This window comes from Branchiostoma belcheri, unplaced genomic scaffold, assembly GCF_001625305.1.
Source record: "Branchiostoma belcheri isolate BF01 breed outbred unplaced genomic scaffold, Haploidv18h27 scaffold10, whole genome shotgun sequence".
In the NCBI taxonomy this organism is placed as follows: Eukaryota; Metazoa; Chordata; class Leptocardii; order Amphioxiformes; family Branchiostomatidae; genus Branchiostoma; species Branchiostoma belcheri.
Window position 1 is genome coordinate 521,645 of NW_017802380.1, and position 21,193 is coordinate 542,837.

Sequence of the window (21,193 nt, forward strand, 5' to 3'; positions counted from 1 at the left end):
TGATGGTATCTTTGTTACATCCTTTCTTTTTTCACAAGGATAGTAAGCTGTAGTGTAGATGAGGCTTATATCCTACATCAACTTTGATACTATTTTCTTTGATAAACTGTCAACATTTATGTCTCAACATAGTGGAAGGATGAAGAACCCTTATTTTGTACTCACATTTCTACTGAATTGTTCACCTAGAAGAAAATTTGTGCAAAAATAAATACCAAGTCTGTACAGAAATGTTTGTGTGCCTCTTATTATGTATGAAAAGACTTAGTAATGTTAGTTTTGGTGCAAAACATTGACATTTCCTTGTTTGCCAGGCCAAGGACATTATACACACTGTTTATAATGTCCTTGGTCAGGCTGGGTTTTAACTACATGTACTATGATAACTTACATCCCTTATATACCTTACGGGCACTGAAGAACTAAGTGACTGGGAACCAAGGAAGCTTCATTTTTGGGAGAACAAATACTATATCTGAAGCCTAAGGGGCCCAGTCCCTGCCTTTCTTTTCAATTTGTAGCTACCGGTAACCCCTTTCTTTCACAGTGGAATAGCCCGAAAAGGTGAAAGGTCACACGTGTCACATGACGGTCACACAGGTCGCGGGAAAACCCGAGATCAGCTGGGATCGTGAGAACTTCAAGTTTACCGGACGGTATAAACAGTCAGACAACAGCGTCTGTCTCTGCAACTGGACCAGAAAAATCTTCCGTAGCCTCCAGTAAAATTATAACATTCGTGTTTATGTATATAGCGATGTGTGCATCTTACTACTGTAACGCGAGTGGTGACTTCAGATGCCTCCTATAGCCGTAACACTTGTGTGTGAAATTTCTCGGTCCAGCTATATGGGCAGCCCGCCACTATAGGTTAAACAGGGACAGGGCTAGTCCGTGTGTCGTTATTTAAGGTCATGACTGAACGACTGTTTAAGATTCTGATCATCGGAGACGCCACAGTCGGCAAGACGTCATTCGTGCAGCGTTACGTCAACGACTCGTTCAAGAGGGAGTACAAGGCGACGGTGGGAGGTAAGGGTTGGATGTTGTGGTTATATTTAGTCGTTGTTGTTGTTTAAGTCCTTGTGTTGTTGAAGTCCTTACTGTCTATCGTACACGCTAGACGTAAATCTCCGAGCAGATCTTTCGGTGGGGGTAAGACAGCATCAAATTGGCCATTTGGGGAAATGGTTACAGACTAGCCAAATTTGATACTGTCTTACCCCCACCGAAAGATCTGCTTGATCTCTTCCTGATGCTTTTTGGTTGTGGTTACTAGTACCTAGGTGCTTGTTCACTGGTGCTTTGCACTTGCATCATTGCGGGTCATGTAGTTCCCTATCCCTTTGCAAATCTGGCCGTGGCCTCTATGTAACGTTACATGTACATTGAAAATGCTGAGTACATCCTTCTGTACATGTCTCCCAGATCATCCCTCATTCGTTTAGTCGACAGGTCCTTGGCGTCTGCTGACTTAATTAAACTAAAACATCTTGTCGAACGGATGACAGTTGTGTGATATTTGCATGCATGATCCTGTTGCTAATATAATAACATTTCCTTGGTTGTGGAATGATTAACCATAAATATTAATATTTCTACACAACATACACAAGCACACGAAGAGCAAATGTAGAAGTACTTTCTGCATTTTTGTTGTCTTTTGTTATATAGATTAGCCTGAAACTTGATTGTCAAATTCCATAATTGCTGGATGTAAAATAATAAATATGACCAATGACCATCTGTCATCTATAGATTGATTACATTAATATGCTGTGGTATACACTGTTTACTTTCCATAACACATATCGTTTTTTTTTCACAGTTGATTTTGCACTTAAGGTCATCCAAATTTCAGAAGAGGACACAATTAGATTTCAGGTAAGGAAGTGAATGTAAAAGTAAATATTTCAAGGTATTTCAGTACTTATTTCAAGTAATGCTATTGGAAGACACAAATGGAATTACAATTGTGTAATCAACTGGATTAAATAATAAATCATACGTCAATTTCCCATGTTGAAACTAACTGTTCCTTCTTTACTTTTTTCATATCTGGGATTGCAGTTATGGGATGTTGCAGGTGAGAAAAACAAATATTTGCGCACATTGGTAGTGAGACAGTACCCCAGTAAGGCCTAGGAAAAAAATGTTGTTTCCTGTTTCCCGACTGACCCTAGAAAAACTATCTATCCTAGCCTTTTTTTTGTGGATCCCTGCAAAGGGACATGAATTTTTCAAGCTGATCAACCTTTTCTAGGTATGTCATCTGACACCTGAGTGATGAATCGTTGTACAATCTCATTTACATCACCAATTATCTCACCAAGAGTGCCGACATTTCGGTGTCTATCAGACGCCTTCCTCAGATAGACACCAAAACGTCAGCACTCTAGGTGAGATAATTGATTATGTAAATGAGAACTCCTGTATCCTTTACTATACCAACCTGATGAAACTATTTTCGGAAGTTGTACAATCGGTTTTCCAACAATTGGTCTCCTATGCTGTATTGTTTTAGCAAGGCATACAACTGTAAGTTAACATTGTAACAAGATTGAGAATGTCATTGATTGACACATACCTACTTTCTCCCAGGTCAGGAAAGATTCACATCAATGACCAGAGTTTACTACAAGGATGCCTCAGCCTGTGTTATCATCTTTGACGTCACGGCCAAACAGACATTCCACAACTGCTTAAAGTGGAAAAAGGACTTAGACTCTAAAGTCTCTCTACCTGATGGGCGCTGTGTACCATGTATGCTGCTAGCAAATAAGGTGAGTTTCCTGTTTTACATGCCACCAATCTTGTGCCCTTGGGAAAGATATTTTACACGACTTTCCCCACTTAACTCAAGTGAAAATGAGTGTTGTCTGTCCTGTATTTGTTTCTATGTGCGGGACACAACACCAGCAATTGCTGCCTTTGTCCCACATGTATTGCACTGTTGCAATTTCAACAGATCAAGTCAAATAGTAGTGCAGTCAAAACTTCCCAAGAAGATCACTCAGGGGACCAATAGAATCCTAGACAGGATAGACAGAATTCTTAATGCTTGAATTAACCGGAAAAATCATCTAAGGTACCACCAAAAAGTAGTCACATTGGCCAGGTGGTCCCTGTGTAGGAGTGGTCACTTGCACAGGATTAACTGTATATGATATTGTGGTCCATATGTGTACTAGAGATGTATTTATATGTGCTGGTTCATTATAAAAGTGAACAATGTGACGGACATCATTCTTATTATTTACTTCAAAATTATATTTCATCCTTTCCTTTCAGATTGATTTACAAGAAAAAGCAGTGACAGAAGAGGAAGTGAATGAGTTTTGTAAGGAAAACAACTTTATAGGATGGACGGAGATCTCAGTCAAGGATAATGTTAATGTGAAGGAGTCCATGAAGTAAGTGGAAGAACTCATTGAAGTTATTTGAACAGTTAGTATCATGTGTGAATGTGTAATCTCCAAGCAGATACCTTTAGTTTAGGTGGCAAGATGGTATCCATTAGCCAGAGTTTGACTGTAGGAGGCCAGTCAATGGTATTTCTTGTTACTTCACCCCAAATTGGCTTAATTTTTAATGTATGTGTTTCTGTGTTAATTCCCAAAATACACAATGTAGCATTGCCATACATACTTCATGCTGCAGTTTATGTCTGAGGAAGTGTGGTTGAACGAGTATCGGTGAATTCTGCCAGCCTTGATCTTCATTCTTCCTCTATGAGGTGCAGTTAGTGAAGTTTTGTCTCCAGTACAGTCTGTCAGTCATTGCAGACAGAAGTTCTGATCCTTGCAGACCAGTTTCAGAATTCAGACTCAATGAGTTTCTTAAGGGTTGTGATAGGACGGCCAAGCTATGTAACTTGAAGTTGTGCTCTTTGTGTTTCCATAGTTTCCTGCTAGAAGAGATCCTGGCCAGACACACGGACACCCAGCCCCAGAGGAACATGGAGGCAGAGGGGGAGGGGGGTCACATCAAGCTCAAGGACAATGCCAAGCAGGCTAAGGAAGGGAGGAGTTGCTGTGGAAGTTGATATGTCTTTTTAGCCTTCATAGCATGCCAAAAACTGGGGGTTTGGGGGGTCTTTGGGAGTTTTTATGTGCTATTTTCTGATTGCATCAACTGACAACATAGCCGGCCTGGTTGAATTACCCCCGTTTTTTGTTAGAACTGGGCTAATCAGAAAACAGCCGAAGACCACCAAACCCCCAGTTCTATAAGCCTGCTATGGAGGCTAGTGTCTTTTCTACGCTCCAATTGTACAAATTTATGTTGCGTAGGCTGCACAAACTTGATTTTTTGGATGACATCTTTTGGAGATTCTAGATACGCATGTTTTTTGTGGAGAAGTGTGCAGCACATATTGCATTAAAATGTTCTATGTTGATGATATGTACTGACGTATATGGTCATTTCAAAGTAAGTTTCATGATAAATACATCTACAATACAGCAAATGCAACAAATGATCTCCTTTTCATTTAGCTTACAAAGGTAACTAACTTATGTTAGACTGGAGAAGAATCAAGTTTTATTTATGCTTGTGTGCATGCAGATGTCAGTCATCCATTAAGTAAAGTTTGTGTTGCTTTATGTCTGTATATATGGATACATGTTAAATGTAGTGCAATTCCTTTAAAGTAGTACTGAGTACACATACATGTAGTACTGTAATGTCTTAAGTTCCAACAGTTTTGCAGAGGGTGAACAAGATTTAAAATGTTTACCATATTGTTGTAACATGGATTAGGTTGTCTACCTTTTGGCGCCCTGTCCTTGGGCAGTTTTAAAAATCATGAAGGAAAAATTATGGCTAATTTCAAACCATTGAAGTAGTCATCTAGACTCCAATTCTAGCTAAACCAAATTAATGAGCATTTGCCAGCCCCAGAAAGACATGGCTGTTAGAGGCTCTTGTATGTTCTTCATTGCTTAATCATTCTTCATTAAAGTTACATATGTATGTCTTTTTGGGTTCAGATGACGGCATATCCCATGTTACTGCTGCTAAAATGTGGTATTTGTGAAAGGTAGAAAAACTGATTGTTTTGCCTTTTTCACATCACCACCATTTGTATTGTACATGTGTACTTACTTTGTAAGTTTGTATCCTGCATGAAACATTTTAGCCAGTAAACCATTTGAATAGGATTATATGCAGTTCTTTTAACATTAATTTCTTAGTCATTGGTAGACATACTAGATGTATTACTAAGGTAACGATCACATTTATGATTTAACACTTAACCTGTGTAATACTGGATGTATCAATATATTTAAATCCCATTGTGTTTTCACCGGTGAAAAGCCATTTATTTGGGTGCATTTATGGGAGAGGTGGTATTTAAGATTGGTGTTAGGAATTTGTATGCCATTGAGTGCACCATCAGGATGGAAATGATTACAAATACAAGATAATTTTTGTTACCTTGTCTTTATACCATGTTCTGTAATTTCTTGCATCAGAGCTTTGGAATTCCTAGTAGATATCAACCCCCTTTCTTTGTCCTTGTAAATTTGTAATACTAATTGTTACTAGTTGCTCCTAGAACATTTACAACTTAACTATGAACAAGTGAGTGTGAATGCAAAGTATGCAAGAACAGACGATGGTGAGGTGGTATATTTTAGCTTTTTATTGATTTCCCCACATCGGATCTGCACATGACAACAGGACAGGACCCGTCCTAGAAGAAGGTGTTGGGACGCCTGGTGGTGAAGCGAGGGTTGTGCAGCCTCTTGGTCACACGATGCGGCAGAGGGAACCTGATCTTGGAGGCCTGAAAAAACAACACAGACACATCACTATAAGTCTGAATTCACAGAGTAAATGAAGGCATTAGCATCTACCATTAGGGAATGCTACATGTACATTTGAGAATTTAGAATTTAGCAAGATATCAGAGTACATGTATTCTTACTATACAGGCCCCAAGCACAAAAATATCAATGAAACAATCAAGGTACAGTGTATAAACAGTATTTTACATTCACAGAAATCTCTTTGAAGATTCCAATAAGCCCAATTTGCTACTTTTAGTGTCTTGAGTGCTACCACCATCTCTCCAGATGGAAGGATGCCTACGAAACCAGTGGTCTGTGTATGGTAGATGCTTATGTGGAACTACTCGACACTCTTATTACTATACAAGCAAATTTCTTCAACAATTACACTGAAAAAAAAAACCTAGTTGCACATCCAAGCAAAGTATAAACAGTAACATTAAAGTTTCCTGTTACAGAAAATAGTATTTGAGGGGGTCATCTGACATTGCTACTCAGGGCTCAAAATACTGGGTGCATGTGCACCTTAGTCAGTGCACCCAAATTTGGAGCTGTACATCCAATTTTTTTCTGTGGGTGCACACAAATATTTTCGTAGTGATCTGTGTGAGGCTGATGCTTACGTGGAACTGCTTGACGCTTGGTCTGCGGCACTTTGCTGCGGGGATCTCCTCAATCTTCATGATCTGGATGGAGTGAGCCCGGGCACGGTGACGAGCACCCATGTCACGGTCTGGGGGAAAGAAAAAGTTAAAACACACATTAGCACATGCAGTAATGTACATGTAACAGACAATGATGATCCTGTGCTCAGTGTAATTGTTGAAACAACTTTCAGGAATCAGTTGTCTTCAATCCACTGTCTCTTCTTCCCTGAAAGTTGCTTTAGCTCTAGGTCTTTCTTTGTTGATCTTAGCTTTCCCATTCCTTTGTTTGTAAAAGGTCTCTTGTCCTGTTTCTCCTCTTTATTCAATGTGACACTTGTTTGAGGGACACAACCATTAGTGATAGTTCTTTAGAGTTCAACTTTGTATCTTAAAATAATGTTACTTGTATGTAAATTACGATGGTTGGAAGTTGGGGTAAAATGAGAGAAAACTTGATGTAGACGTGTCATACAAAATTTTTTTTCCAGTTCATGCTACTACTATTACTAATGATGTGTTCTTATCATTCTAAAAATCATGTTCATATTATTTGATGCATTAACCAATGCATCTCATGAAACCAAACAAACACAGGAATAGATGCTAGTTAATCATCATGATGATAAGATCATTATCCTTTTATATCTGTACACTAACTACAAGACACTACATGTAAATTACTAAAGTTTGACTTTGAATCTCTACTAGTACTGGGACATTGGATTCAGGCTTACAGCATGCGGTGACAGCGTTGGCCACAGTCAGGTCGCGGTACTCCCTGTACATGTTGTGTGTGCCGCTCCTGGAGTCGTAGCGCAGCCAGATGCCGTAGTTCTTGATGCTGGTGGGGTTCTTTTCCCTCACCTGTAAAGAGGACATCATTGGTTCCATTAGGAAAATTGTTTCTGCTGTAATATTTAACCGCTGACACCACTTGTCATACACAGTGCCGGTAGTTGAGTACGTATTCACACAATCCTAACTCATTCAACACCGTACACAGTGTGATACATACACATGGAAATTTTGTCAAGAAATACTAGTATAAACAGGTTTGTGATTCATTACATCTACCAACTGTGCATGTTACATGTAACTGTCTACAGAAAAATTGTATACAGCACTAAAATATTTTTGCATAAGTCAAATGACTCAATGCACAATTTCACACAATAGGTAATGTGACTGACAAGAATGAACTTTATGAATGAATGAACATCATTGCTGGACCATTGTACAGGGTACGATGTATGGCACACATTACAACACTATAACTTGTACAAGACATATCTAGTATCCTACATTTATGATTATGATTATGAAATTTTATGACTACAAATACTGAAAATATCATTGATAAGATTCTGCACCTTCTGGCAGGAGACGACCTCCCCGTTGGCCTTCTTCACACTCTTGAGCTGCTTCATAAAGTACCAGTAGCGAGACTTGGCCACGACATGGTCGGGCGCGAAGATGCGCATCTTGTACAGGGGTGGGCTGGCCTGCGTCTTGCTGGGAAGACGACGCCCCACCACGCAGAACTCTTTTAGCTGTACGGAAAGAGAAACGATAGACAATTAAGCTCAAAGTATACCTTAAACTGAGTCAAATAAAGCATGTGAAATATACATTTCCATGTACCTTGCTACCAGTATGTTTCAAGTTAATTTAAGGTAATTTAGAGAGTTACCTTAAAAAGGACCATGAAGGATAAATTAGAAATGCATGTAATCTTACATGTTAACAACAGTTTGCAATTTCTTTGTACCTGTATAGACCTTGTTTAATAACAAAATGCCACATTCTAAGTACAACAGCAACTCAACGGACGATTTTGTAAAGGTATACTATACATTTTGTAAAGTTGCAAAATATCCACTAGCACAGTGACAGTGGGGAAAGACCACGTTTTGACACTGGGTGTTAGAATAAACTTACACTTGGCTGTCTTCTGTCTTGAGCATCAACAGTTCACATTGGAACATTGAATATGCCATTTTTATCTGACTATGTTCTAATACAGAGATAATGTTCACCTATCCTAACACATGGCAATGCCCACATGCATGCCGCCATCTTTTTTTTTCCTGACTAAATCCCTTCCCTCTTTGAAAACCTCATTCGGTGCTCATGTTTGACAATGGCAACAATACAGACCCTTCAAATAACAGAAGAGTTCCTTATCTAACTATCTGTGTACGTTTAGTTTGATATTTTAGCGAATAACTGTCCAAAAATCGCGTTTTTCTCTCACCGTTCCCTTCGCCTTCATATCTGCACTCGCGCAAAAACCGGAAAGAACGACACGGGGTAGCGCCTTCCCAGGGTGCCCCGCGGCACAGCAGTGCGCATGCGTGAAAGGAATTTTGAAGTCACGTGATGGCGGGAAAAGCAAGATGGCGACCAGTGAAGTAGTTTTGCAGAAAAAACTCAACTACGCGATTCACCGATGGTCAAGTTTCTCCGCGAACTACGTCCCCGAGTGAGTAGGGCTGGGTTTGTCGAGTTTGCGAGCTTCCGTTGGCCGCGTTTTGCAGTGCGTTGTTGTTTCGTAGGGGTACATTTCCGAGCTGTTTCGGATGAAAATATGGTATCTTCTTACCGAGATCTCAAGTTTGACAGTTGGCGTATGATTGCGCCATATTAATTATTTTGCTCCTCCCGTTCAATTCTGCCTTAATTAGATACTAACAGAATGACATATGCGAAGCACAGATCGGTCGTAGTGCTCTGATAAAGCCGTAGTATGCGTGACAACTTTGACCGAAACCAAAACAAACTCATAACGTCATATCTGACAGATGGTCCATATTTGGTATCGAATAACTTGTCATCGCGTATTTTGGAGCTTGATAGTTTGCCAAAAGGTCCATCATCTTTTAAGAGACGAGATTTGCGGCATTCCACTGCCCAGAGCACGAAGATGAACCAGGGAATGATCACGTAGAAAGTTTGATTTTGAACCCGTTTGTTGTCTTCTCTATCTTTAGCAACATCCTTGTTGACAAGCCAAACGATCAGAGTTCAAGATGGTCCTCAGATAGCAACTACCCACCGCAGGTACGTGTTTGTTGTTTATTCCTCGTGTCTTAGTCATTTGTTTGTAACCTTTCGTTAAGAATACAGGAATCTGCTGCAAGGTATCTGACGAATGGCATTTGCTAAGTCACATGTATATTTAGAAAATATCTAATCTACTGGTATTAGTGAAAATGTCTGTCAGTTAGGAGCTTTGTGAAACGTTGTACATTTATCTGTTGAAGTTGAACATTAAAAGTACAGTATACAAAATGAACCTGATATCCATGCTTCATTGTCAATCATAATATGGTAGCAATGAAAAAGTTTTGGTACCACAGGCACTTGTGGTAAAATCATTACTTGTGGTTAAATGAAAATATGATGTCACAAGTTCAGTTGCATGTCCTTGGTCTTTGACGCAGTGCACCCAATTTTAGATACATGTACTTGTACCCGTGCACAGGCTGTGTTTTTACAGTGTTTACAGTCAAGTTGTTTTATTTTTGCAGTTTCTGACCCTGAAGCTGGAGAGACCTTCTATCGTGTACAGTATTACCTTCGGAAAGTATGAAAAAACACATGTATGTAACTTGAAGAAGTTCAAGGTGTACGGAGGACTGAATGATGACAACATGATAGAACTCTTACAAAGGTAATTATATATAGCTGACAGAACAAAAGTTTTAACTACATGTAACTTCTATTCTAACTAACTTCTAAAGACTCAAAATCTGGATGTCAATGGTTTATAGTGTACTTGTGTTTTTATGATATTGTGATACTTTCACACGTTAACACCAAAATTTAAGAAATATTAAAGTAATTTTAAGGTACAGTTATACATTTAGTGGCAAGTACAAGATAAATATAACATGGCTATGTATTAGCATTAGCAAGGACATTCTATTTAGTGACCAGTATGGATTGACTTCCACGTAATGGAAAGTGTCTTACTTTATGTACCCTCCAACAACCCCATAAGGGGTACTAGTATCACTGAGGGAGGGGGGAGGAGGTGCGTGGACCTTACGGCAAGGAAGACCTGAAGGCCTCTACTGACTGCTGTGGTACATGTTTTAAAGTCCTACATGAATTTGTACCTCTTTTATCAGTGGCCTGAAGAATGACCACAACAAGGAAGCATTTGACCTGAAGAGTAAAATAGAAGGGCAGCTCTTTCCATGCAGATATATCAAAATAGGTGAGTACCTTGAACCCAAAATGTATTATTGGGTAAATTTTCATATGTATTGGAAATGGCAGGTAGATGAGGCATTACTGTCTGTAGGATCAATAAATCAGATGAACTTTCATGATAGGATCAATTAAATGATTGATTTTCACTTTCAGGTTTAAATTAACTTTAAGGCTGTCTTTTGTCAGAACATCAGAACATTTGTGGCCTGCATGCTTATATTAGATTAAGTTGTATCAGCTAAAACTATATCATCATCATCATCATGCCTCTGGATTTTAATCCGGTGAGGTACACTTGATAAAGTTACTCCAGTATGCTCTATCCCTCCCTCATAGCACTAGTGCAGTCCCTGCAAGACCAGCATCTCTGTAACATTGACAAAAGTGTAGTATAACTTATAAGGCCGTCCCACTCTACGTCTCCCAGTGGGAAGCCACTGTATTTACTACATGTATATATTAAATGTATTCCTTCTCTGTACTGATTGATATTTTGTCCCATCCATAGTCCCCATCATGTCATGGGGCCCCAGTTTTAACTTCAGTGTGTGGTATGTGGAACTGAGTGGGGACGACGCTCCTGAACTGGTGCAGCCGTGTCTACAGTGGTACAACTCTGTAAGTTCTTCTGCTACTAATATTAGTTAAAAAATAGGATCATAGTCATTATTAGATGTGGTGGTTTGTTACACCAATGGATTTGGTTTGGTTTTCCTTTAATGCCCACAATCATGATAATGATCATTCTGGCATTCTTATTTTCACCTGAGCGAAGTGAGAAAAGTCATGTAAAGTGTCTTTCTCAATGGCACAAGGTTGGTGACTAGGCAGGATTGGAACCCAGGTCCTCTCGTCTTGGTTCTGAGCTGAATACTCCACACGAGCCTATATCACGGATACAAAAGAGATGTGAGAGCTTCTTGTGCAGTCACTGACTGCATGATCTTTTTGTCATAGATACCAAATGTAGAATTTAAGATAACTTGATATGTACAGTGTAGGGGACTAATTTATAGACTAATTTATGTTTGACTGTTTTCCATTGACAGTATCGAGAGCAGCAGGCGATACGACTGTGTCTGAAGCACTTCCGACAACACAACTATGACGAGGCTTTCGAGTCTCTGCAGAAGAAAACCAAAGTTGCCTTAGAGCACCCAATCCTTACTGAGCTGCATAATCACTTGGTAGGTAAAGTCTTCCTAGCAAGTACATTTACATCCCTTTGGTCATAATCGGTACTGTTACACCTACAATCAATCAACCGCAAGCATCAAGGCAGATGACAACACCTACAGGGTTGATATTATCTTTTGTTGATATTGAAAGTTAGTGTTTTAACCACATGATTTATATTAATGGATTTGTCATTTGCTGATGTTATCATTGATTTGGAAAAGTAGTGTTTTAATCATGTGAGTGTATGTATGTATGTATATCATTGGATATGTCAAACTAAACTATCTCTGTGTTTTATCAGGTTGTTCAAGGTGACTTTGATGCCTGTGAGGCCCTTGTTGAAAGAGCTGTACATGGTGAGTACAAAGCAAAGGTTTATTTCCTTCTCAGTTGTTGGTTTCTGTTTAGTCGTTGAAGATGGTGTGATGATGATGGTCAAGCTGGTGTGTTACGCTGAAGGGTGGTTACACCGGCTATACCGATCAATACAGATACAGAAGATGACAAATGTTGTCAGATTTCTCACCACCTTAATTGTTGTAACAGTTGTATTTTTTTCCTTACAGATGGACTGTTTAATGAGTTCATTAGTCAGCAGGAGTACAGACCAAAGTGGACACTGATAGAGCCTGTCTGCAATGGTAGGGATTATGTTACATATATAGGCTTGTATAGATCAATATGTTTACACGTGTCAAAGCTCTGTATCTTTTGCATTATCAATACACAGTAGTAGTAGTAGTACTATACACATATTATCAAATATGAAGAGAGGTGTCAGGAAGGACCTAACAGCAACACCTCGTGGCAAGAGGTGAAGATGATTGCAAGGGACCAAGGGAGGTGGAGAGTTTTCACTGAAACCCTGTGCTCTAGGAAGCGGGCGAAGAGGACTAAGTCAATATTGATGATACAATAGTACATTTGGAACAAAATTAATGACAACACTTGTCAAGAGACTATCAGTACAATGAATGTTGTAGAAGGAACATACATTGCCACATAAACCACATACACAACTTTTACTTGGTACATACTGTACATGTAGTTGCATTGTAAAGCAACAATAGTGTAAGTTGAGGTTAATGCTACAGATCCGTTTAAGGGATATTCAATGATGATCTGTAAGTGAACTTGTGACTTTGTTTTCTGAAGGTTCTTCAGAAGAAGACAGGCCGGGTATGAGAGGTGGTCATCAGATGGTCATCGATTCCAACACAGGTAGAACCCTTTTCTAACTTACACATAAACATGTACATCTTTATCATATTGATACGATGTATCATTATCCTTATATTTGCTACTGAAGATTGTAGCCTTCTTCTGCTAGCAGATCATGTGGTCACTATCATATCAGTACATATGCTAGCCTGGGTGCCAGACCCATAGCACACTGGACACAAAGTATCTCAGTGAGCATGGTGTGAGGGGTCATCAATCACAGTTTCTCCTCCCTATGCTGGAGAGCCTTTCCTAAGTCTTCCTACCAGACCCGTTCTTAAAAACTTTGTGTCCAGTGTGCTATGGGTCTGGCACCCAGGCTATACATGTGCATTTTCTTCCAACTGTTCAAAAATGACGACAGAGATTTTTCTGATGTGAAATACTTCATGCCTTGCTGTCACTTTCCCCACAGAAACCATCTACCTGTTTGGAGGGTGGGACGGCTCCCAGGACCTGTCTAACCTGTGGGAGTACAACGTACCGGCCTCACGGTGGACATGTCTGTCCAAGGATACAGAAAAAGATGTAAGTTTTTGCAGATCACACTAATAAGTAATACAACATGTGCTTGGAGTTAGGTCCATGGGACTGTCATTGATGACAGGAATAAAGAGAGAACTTAAGAAATCTTAAGAACATTTAACAGAACGTTTTACCATTCCTGTAATTGTAAAAGCCTGTGATAGCAGAAGTACCATGATTGTTGTTGATTTACATAATGATATCAGTGACACTATCCAGTCAGTGACTGTTTTTCCAGTTCCTTATACATAAGTGTTGACTAGCTCTGTCAGTTCATTCTAGTGAAGCTACAGAAGAGTGGTGGATGTCACTCAAAAGGGAAATCCTCATGTTTTATCTAACAGTAGAGTTTGAATTGCCTACTGGTATCACTTCCCTGGATGTCTAATCTTCTTGTTGTTTCTAACTATTGCACATTTTTTCTTCTGCCTGTAGGATGGCCCCAGTGCGCGGTCGTGCCATAAGATGTGTATAGACGGCGAGCGCCGGCAGATCTACCTGCTGGGCAGATATCTGGACTCCTCCCTTCGCACCTCGGAGACCCTGAAGAGCGACTTCTATGTTTATGATATAGATAACAATAAGTGGACGTTGATCAGTCAGAACACAGCTGAGGAGGGAGGGCCCAAACTCATCTTTGACCACCAGGTGAGGCATCTCTTCTCCCTCATGTTGACCGCGTGCCATGCTGCGTGTTATGCCGAGGGGCAGTTATACCGGCTATAAAGATACAGAGACTGTCACACCACTGAATTATGCTGTAACATAAATAATGCTACTCCTAGTAAAGTTGATGCCAGACACTATATATTCTTCAAGCATTTAGTTTAAGCCTGTTTTACATGTACATGTATGTTTTCTTAGCCTTTGTCAGGCTTTCTATTTTGTCGTTTTTTCTAGGATACATGTACCTAGAGAAAAGCAAATAATGAAGACAAAATGCAAAAGAGAGCTTAAAAACATGAGAAAAACCACCTTTACTGTTATTATTTCAAGTATTGGATTTCTTTAAAGTTAAATTAAACTATGTAGAAGCCTTGCTGGAAGCTCAGAAAATTTTTTCCTCCATTCCAGATGTGCATGGACGTGGAGAAGCAAACGATCTACGTGTTTGGGGGCCGCGTCCTGACCAGCGGGAGCTCGGGGGAGGAGAGGTCGTCCAACGAGCCCCTGTTCAGCGGTCTGTACTCGTACCACTGCCCCACCAACACGTGGAAGCTGCTGAGGGAGGACTCAGGGAACGCTGGCCCTCAGGACATCAGGAGCAGGATCGGACACTCCATGCTGTTCCACACGGTAGGGCCAGTTCACTAGCACGTTGGCACTGCACCTGCGCAAAACCTGTAATGTATTGTGTATAGCACTTCCGCAGAATGTGTCATATAAGGTCGAATTCGCGCATACAAGGTCAACTTAGCATCCCGTCTGTAGTTTCGAAATGTTATGTCAGAAAAAATATCGTCTGCACTCACTCAAGAGGCAAAATTCTGATGCAACGTTGACCAAACATCAAACAAAAACCGTGAAAAATTGGGGTTTTGTGCAGGCGCAGTACGTTCTGCCTGGCTAGAGCTCTGATGTATCATCTGCAGATTCTCTCACTTTCTTTAAGAAATAAGAAAAATAATGTGTATCTAAGGAATCCATGATGTACAAATTCCAGTCCCTCATAGTCATAGCCTCCACAAACACCTACAAATATTCATATTTCTCTGCACCATTCCCAAGTGAGATCTCAGCATCTTTATTAGGTTGTAGATCAGACTCAATGCATTTTGTGTGTGTAATTTTCTCCCTGTAGAAGTAGGCTTTAGGCACTGGATTTATATTGGTGTTGGGTTTGTCAAGAGGGAAATGTTACATGTATAAACATTGTTCAAAGCTATCTGAATTTGTTTAGGTACACAGCTCTACCTGCACATCTTTATCTCTCTATCTACCTATCTCTCTCTTTTTATTAGTCATGTCTCTTATTTTATTCATGTCTGTGACATTGAATAAAAGAGTGTTGTCTTATCTTTTCCAGCAACGTCGTCAGCTGTACATCTTTGCAGGTCAGAGGTCCAAAGAGTACCTGAACGACTTCTTCACCTACAATGTGGACACAGACGAAGTGGAATTCATATCAGATGGCACCAAGAAGGAAGAGGGGCAAGGTAGAGAAATCTTTACTCATTTGCAAGAAGTAATTAAACAAAACAACAATGTATTCCAGCATTACAAATTGTGTTACTCTCATTAAAAAAAATCCCCCCATGCTTGCGATCTGCTCCCTCATGCTGAATTTTTCAAGAAAAACCCTGATAGAAGTACAAAAGACAAAGTCACTGTGTCATGATTTTGCAGTAAGAGGTCACCTCTAAAATAATCTGCATTTACAGTAGTTTATGAAGTACTTAGTATGCTGCACAAAGTCATCAGCATGGCGTTTGTATCCCATTATTATGCCTGATAATGCTTCACTCGCTAGTGCCTTTTGAAGTCAAAGGCCAACCAACATCTGTCCTCACTGACTAGTACACTAACCCAGAGTGGCTCTCATGAGCCTTGTTTTGTGGTGAATATGAAGAAAATTATACAAAAAATTTGATGTGTGTTTGCTGCAGTGCCGGCGGCCGGGTTCACCCAGCGCGCCACCATCGATCCTGAGCTGGATGAGATCCACGTACTGTCAGTAAGTGTCTGTTGTGGAGGGAGAATAACAGTAGTGTCAGCAGTCTTACTGCCTTATAGTATATTAAGATATACATGTCAGGGCTCGAAACTCATTTGTGAGAATAGGTGTACTGGTGCACCCAACCTACAAATGTAAGAAATTGGGTGCACAAATTTTTTTGGGGGTGCACCATATAAAATAAAATAATAAAGTAGAATGCCAGCATGATAAAATGTTTGAAATCTAATCTTTCCTGATTGTCTCTTGGTGTGTTATTCTTGATCCAGGGTCTGAGCAAAGACAAGGAGAAGAGGGAAGAAAATGTACGAAACTCCTTCTGGGTGTATGATATCAAGCAGAAGAAATGGTATGCCACGGTGGTTTTGTGTTTAGATACACGAAATGCAAACATGTTTAAAGTTACATTTACATGTATGTGAGGATTGTTCTCACCTAGACCAGTTTTTACTACTACATAGTATGGATTAACTTTCATGATAGAAATGCACACATATATGTTCAGACAGTTTACATCTATCAATTGCAACATTTTTCAAATTGAACAGTTTTCTTTAAAAAAAAAGTACTCAGTGCAAGGCCAATAGATGACTTCTACATATTGAACCTAGTTTGCGTTACTGTAACACTTATAGTGTTTGCCATAGCAGTTCAAACAAATTGTTTATTTAGGCTTTTGAGTGTTGTGTTAAGTATATCCTATATTTTTCTGCCCAGGTCTTGTATATATAAGAATGAGCATTTGAACAAGGAGCAGTGGGGGAAGAGTCATCCAGCTGAACCCTGTCCCAGGTTTGCACACCAGCTGGTGTACGATCATATCCATCAGGTGGGTACAGAGATGATACACTGCTTCACTGATTTGCCTTGTCACATCTGGATACAGAAGTTATGTTTTGGTAGGCTGAGCTGTGGGTTTGTATATGGACTATTATATCTCAGGGGTCTCCCCAGAAATTCTTAGGAAGAGGTGCTCTCTAATCGGTTGATGAAAAATCAGTGAGTTTTCATGGAAATAATATGAGAAAACTCTAAATTTGAAAACTTTGGGAGAGGTGCTAGGATTTAGGGAGAAGGGGAGCACCCTTGCTTCATTACTAATTTGGGAGAGCCCTGTATCTGTTAGTCTAAACAGAACAGGGTTGTGTTGCTTCGAGCATGCTACTTTTGTGATCTAGTTCTGTACACAATCTCCCACATTCCAGCTTCTCCTTGGTGCTGAAATGCCTTCCTCAGTGAACAGACTAAGGAGAAGTTGTCTGAATGCATTACTTTCAAATACCAAATAACTATTGTTTGGGTGGTTTTTCTGTGGGTCTGTGTGTATGCTTGTCCAGACAGAGTAGGTTGTGGGTGGCACGTGGGGGAAAGATTGGCAGGCAGGATGAGAGGTCAAAATGGCATACCGTACTCAGGAAATGGTACACACTAGGATACATTTTCAAGAATTGTAAGATGGATTTATCAACACTTGGGTTAACTTTGTAAACTGATTTGCAGGTACACTATCTGTTTGGTGGGAATCCAGGGAAGTCCAACTCTCCCAAGATGAGGCTGGATGATTTCTGGTCTTTAAAGGTGGGAAAAGGCACTTGTATTTTGACTAATGTATATACAAATGTATGATGATGATACGTAAATGTTGCTCCAGTGTATACATGTAGTTCTTTGGGATTTTATCATATTCTCTTACATACAGGCTAGAGACACCTGACTGCTGCCTTGGCTCTTAAGTTTTTCCATGGCATGTATGAAATTCTTCTATTAAGAACAAAGTAGACTATTCAAAACTCTGTTTTTTCCTTTCTGCAGCTGTGTAGGGCATCCAAGGAACAACTGCTACGGAGGTGCAGATACCTTATACGGAGGCACAAGTGAGTACAACTGTATGTCACATGGCTCACTAAGGAAACTCATAGCTAGTGTTGTTCATGGGCACAGAACTCATAATATCTGTAGTTGATATTTTGTTTACAGACATATAGCCTTCCCTGTCACATGTTGACCCAGCCCCTTTAGATAATGTTAACGTAAGCTGTGTACCTCAACTAATTTTAAGTACAAGTACGGGAGCACAAGCCCATCTTCTACCGAGATGGATGGAGGCTGATGATAGGAGCACAAGTTTAAGTTCAGGACTACAGGTCCACTAGTGTTTCATTTTGTTCAGGTACATGTACATGTACACAAAATGCTCAAGTCCAGACCTTTACCTATAGTAAATAAATATACAGACAGCTGCAGGTATTAGGTGCACAGCCCTAATGTTAACATCCTTTGTGCTGCAGGTTCCAGGAGATAGCTGCTGCAGACCCGCTGGCTGCCCTGCAGTTCCTGCAGTGTGACCTCGCCTCCATCGTGGATCATGAGGACGATGAAGAAACCAGAGAGGTACAGAGATCAGCTGTTTTTTGGTGGCTGCAAAGACAAATTGGCAGGGCTTTATCCATTTGCCACCCCAAGGGTCATAAAAAAAGATACCAGTACAAATAGAGAGCCCGATAAAATGACTAAAACAGGCCAAAAATAAGATGAAGCCTGAGCCTCTGCATGAAGTGTAAGAGGTAGGGAGATCAGCTGTTTTTTTAACCTTTTCCCTGCTGCCTAACTCCATAATCTATCAATCAATCAATTTTATTCAAAATCAATCAATCAATCAATCAAATAACAAGTCTCAGTAAGTTACCCTCAGATAATCAAAAATTCTTCAACAGAGTTGGCAGCACTATTTGTCATCATATGTATCAAGCATTTCTTGCAAATATACATGTAGAATATTCAAAAATAGAAGCGGAAGCCAAATGGCTACTTCAGTGTGCTAATTGATAAAACTTTTTGTTTCAATTGAAATTTGCCACCCTCTGAAATGTTTCAGTTGTGAACACCATATTAGTGTAACATTGAGTTATGGAAGGTTCAATGTTAGCTTTACACTAGTACAGTTTGGAACAGTTGAAGTTGACATGTCTCGCATGTTTGTGTGTTCAGTTCCAGCAGCTGGCATCAACACTTTTCAAGTCCAAGGAGGAGATAGCTGATGGATACAACATGCACTGTAAGTTCATTTGTGCTTTGATATGTTGTCTTTTATCCACATCCAGTTGTCAGTGAATGGGGGCTTTTGAATGTTGATGATAATGAAGGCTTTGAGTGGTAGAAATATGTTTTTGTATTGTTGAAGAAATTTGAGAACATGATTGGATGTGCCTTAATTTATCATTCTGTTTCTCCAACTTATTTTTCCAGTCCTTACTGATGTGGATGATCATTTTCCTGGCAGAACACAGGTAAAATTTTTTGCCATTTGGGGACATATATACATTGTATACATGGTGCTTTGTATTCTGTGCTTCTTTTGCGAATCCAAAGGTTTCTTTTGCACAGAAAGAGCAAGTGTCATTAATTTGTGTGTGAAAACATTCATTCTCTGAATAGTTACATATTTGTTACTGTTAAGTTATCATATTATTGTTATTGTTAAGTTATTATATCCATATAGGCCATATTGGTTTCAGTCTTTCTCCTACATGTACACACCCAATGTTTATGTTCTACACTATGTATTTTTATGTACAAATAAAGAAATGAAGAAATAAAAATAAAATAATATGATGATTCTTTCCCCAGCTATTTGACACCCTGGTAGCATTCTTCCCTGAACACATGGCCCAGCCCAAGGGGAACCTGGTGGACCTCATCACATTCTGACACCCACAAACTGGACAGGACCAGCCACTAGTCTAACCAGGATGGTGCCATAGCACTGAGATAACCAGGGCTCTAGCCAGCTCCAATTTTTTCCATCAATTGCAAGAACTTTGTGGCATGTGGCGGAAAAATTTTCAAACCAATCGGTCGACCTTGACAAATTGGCAAAAATCTTGGTTAAAAACATCCAAAGAACCACCAACAACCACTCTCAACCTTGTGATTTGCCCCTCAAAATGTGGGAAATTGAATTTTTAAAGGCTTGAAAATCCAAAAATTGTCTTGGAACCCCTTAGTTTGTGAGCACTCTCCACCCAGGTCCGATCATGAACCTGGGATGATGGAAAAAGATTTAAAGCTGGGTAGAGCCCTGAGAGATACATGTATATCATTGTTCCTTTCCAAGATTATGCTACTGACTTTAAGAAGCTTATTGCTGACTTGCTGCTGCTGCATATTGTAGCAGAACTTGTTCCTCAAGTGATCGCTGATGCAAAAGAATTTGAATGTGAATTTTATAAAAAAAAGAAAACCAAGACTGTTGGTGTTGGTCATATTCCCAAGACAGGGAAATGCTGCTCCACAATATAAACTGTGTATACTAAATACAGGACAATGTGTTGCCATAAACTTTGTGTAAGCAACGAGATTTTGCTTGGGTTTCTGTACTGTATAAAATTAAGGAAGCTACCGTAGTACATTTATGCTACTTTATGCTGACAGCTACATAGGGGTTGTTAAGTCATCATCATCAAGACATCTTTGATTGATAACAATGACACCACACCAATTTGATTTATTATTTCAAGGCGGACAAGGCTGAACTGGAAACCAACATTGAAAACAGTTTGCAGGGAAAGTCTGTACCTTGATACACACAGTTCCAGGCAGTGAATGTAGTCAGGGTTAAGTTATGCTCACAGCCGGCTGTTTTCATCTTGGGACCCTGGCTCAGTTGTTTTCAGTTAAAACTTTTGTTCCAACACAACACATCTGGTCTCTTCAATAGACTGACCCAGTGAGACTCATCACATTTCTTCTTTGAAATGTGACGTCAACACTGGGTCAAAGGTGTCTGGTAAATGATGTTTTTGCTCAGTTTTTGCTTCAAAATGTCCAAAAAGCAAAAGAGAAAATAAATTGGTGTGAGCTATGTATTGGGTACCCCAAAACTGTAGTATGAAAAAGGTTGCTACTACAATGTATTGAAATGATATCCTGTGTTA

General features: G+C 39.7%; 3 protein-coding genes across 3 annotated transcripts; 2 read left to right on the top strand and 1 right to left on the bottom strand.

The window, feature by feature from the left end:
• Positions 1 to 579: 579 nt before the first annotated feature.
• LOC109473006 (ras-related protein Rab-7L1-like) lies at positions 580 to 4,147 on the top strand. Its single transcript, XM_019772895.1, has 6 exons — positions 580 to 1,032; positions 1,829 to 1,884; positions 2,071 to 2,086; positions 2,602 to 2,783; positions 3,292 to 3,413; positions 3,904 to 4,147. Exons 1-6 carry the CDS (start codon positions 915 to 917, stop codon positions 4,043 to 4,045), a joined length of 636 nt encoding a protein of 211 aa, XP_019628454.1. The 5' UTR covers positions 580 to 914; the 3' UTR covers positions 4,046 to 4,147.
• A 1,477-nt stretch (positions 4,148 to 5,624) lies between these two features.
• On the bottom strand, positions 5,625 to 8,773 carry LOC109472627 (60S ribosomal protein L18a-like). Its single transcript, XM_019772456.1, has 5 exons — positions 8,697 to 8,773; positions 7,813 to 7,992; positions 7,177 to 7,306; positions 6,419 to 6,528; positions 5,625 to 5,791 (listed from the first exon to the last, which is right to left on the bottom strand). The coding sequence occupies exons 1-5, from the start codon at positions 8,712 to 8,714 to the stop codon at positions 5,699 to 5,701; spliced, it is 531 nt and encodes a 176-aa protein (XP_019628015.1). The 5' UTR covers positions 8,715 to 8,773; the 3' UTR covers positions 5,625 to 5,698.
• A 27-nt stretch (positions 8,774 to 8,800) lies between these two features.
• LOC109472634 (muskelin-like) lies at positions 8,801 to 20,041 on the top strand. The gene is made up of 22 exons (XM_019772469.1): positions 8,801 to 8,924; positions 9,433 to 9,502; positions 9,973 to 10,115; positions 10,576 to 10,664; positions 11,169 to 11,278; positions 11,710 to 11,847; positions 12,141 to 12,195; positions 12,406 to 12,480; positions 12,995 to 13,060; positions 13,476 to 13,588; positions 14,021 to 14,233; positions 14,660 to 14,881; positions 15,612 to 15,741; positions 16,192 to 16,259; positions 16,529 to 16,608; positions 16,977 to 17,088; positions 17,760 to 17,837; positions 18,072 to 18,133; positions 18,548 to 18,650; positions 19,248 to 19,314; positions 19,506 to 19,546; positions 19,887 to 20,041. Exons 1-22 carry the CDS (start codon positions 8,839 to 8,841, stop codon positions 19,965 to 19,967), a joined length of 2,202 nt encoding a protein of 733 aa, XP_019628028.1. The 5' UTR covers positions 8,801 to 8,838; the 3' UTR covers positions 19,968 to 20,041.
• The last annotated feature ends 1,152 nt before the right edge of the window (positions 20,042 to 21,193 follow it).

What these genes read in the sequence shown, in the direction of transcription:
- LOC109473006 (XM_019772895.1), top strand. Translation starts at nt 915, where the DNA reads ATGACTGAACGACTGTTTAAGATTCTGATCATCGGAGACGCCACAGTC. An exon ending in GTATGCTGCTAGCAAATAAG is followed by an intron (nt 2,784 to 3,291) that starts GTGAGTTTCCTG and finishes CTTTCCTTTCAG; the next exon opens with ATTGATTTACAAGAAAAAGC. An exon ending in AATGTGAAGGAGTCCATGAA is followed by an intron (nt 3,414 to 3,903) that starts GTAAGTGGAAGA and finishes GTGTTTCCATAG; the next exon opens with TTTCCTGCTAGAAGAGATCC.
- LOC109472627 (XM_019772456.1), bottom strand. An exon ending in AGGTCGTCTCCTGCCAGAAG is followed by an intron (nt 7,307 to 7,812) that starts GTGCAGAATCTT and finishes TCCTCTTTACAG; the next exon opens with GTGAGGGAAAAGAACCCCAC. An exon ending in CAACGCTGTCACCGCATGCT is followed by an intron (nt 6,529 to 7,176) that starts GTAAGCCTGAAT and finishes TCTTTCCCCCAG; the next exon opens with ACCGTGACATGGGTGCTCGT.
- LOC109472634 (XM_019772469.1), top strand. Translation starts at nt 8,839, where the DNA reads ATGGCGACCAGTGAAGTAGTTTTGCAGAAAAAACTCAACTACGCGATT. An exon ending in TGTACGATCATATCCATCAG is followed by an intron (nt 17,089 to 17,759) that starts GTGGGTACAGAG and finishes ACTGATTTGCAG; the next exon opens with GTACACTATCTGTTTGGTGG. An exon ending in ATTTTCCTGGCAGAACACAG is followed by an intron (nt 19,547 to 19,886) that starts GTAAAATTTTTT and finishes TTCTTTCCCCAG; the next exon opens with CTATTTGACACCCTGGTAGC.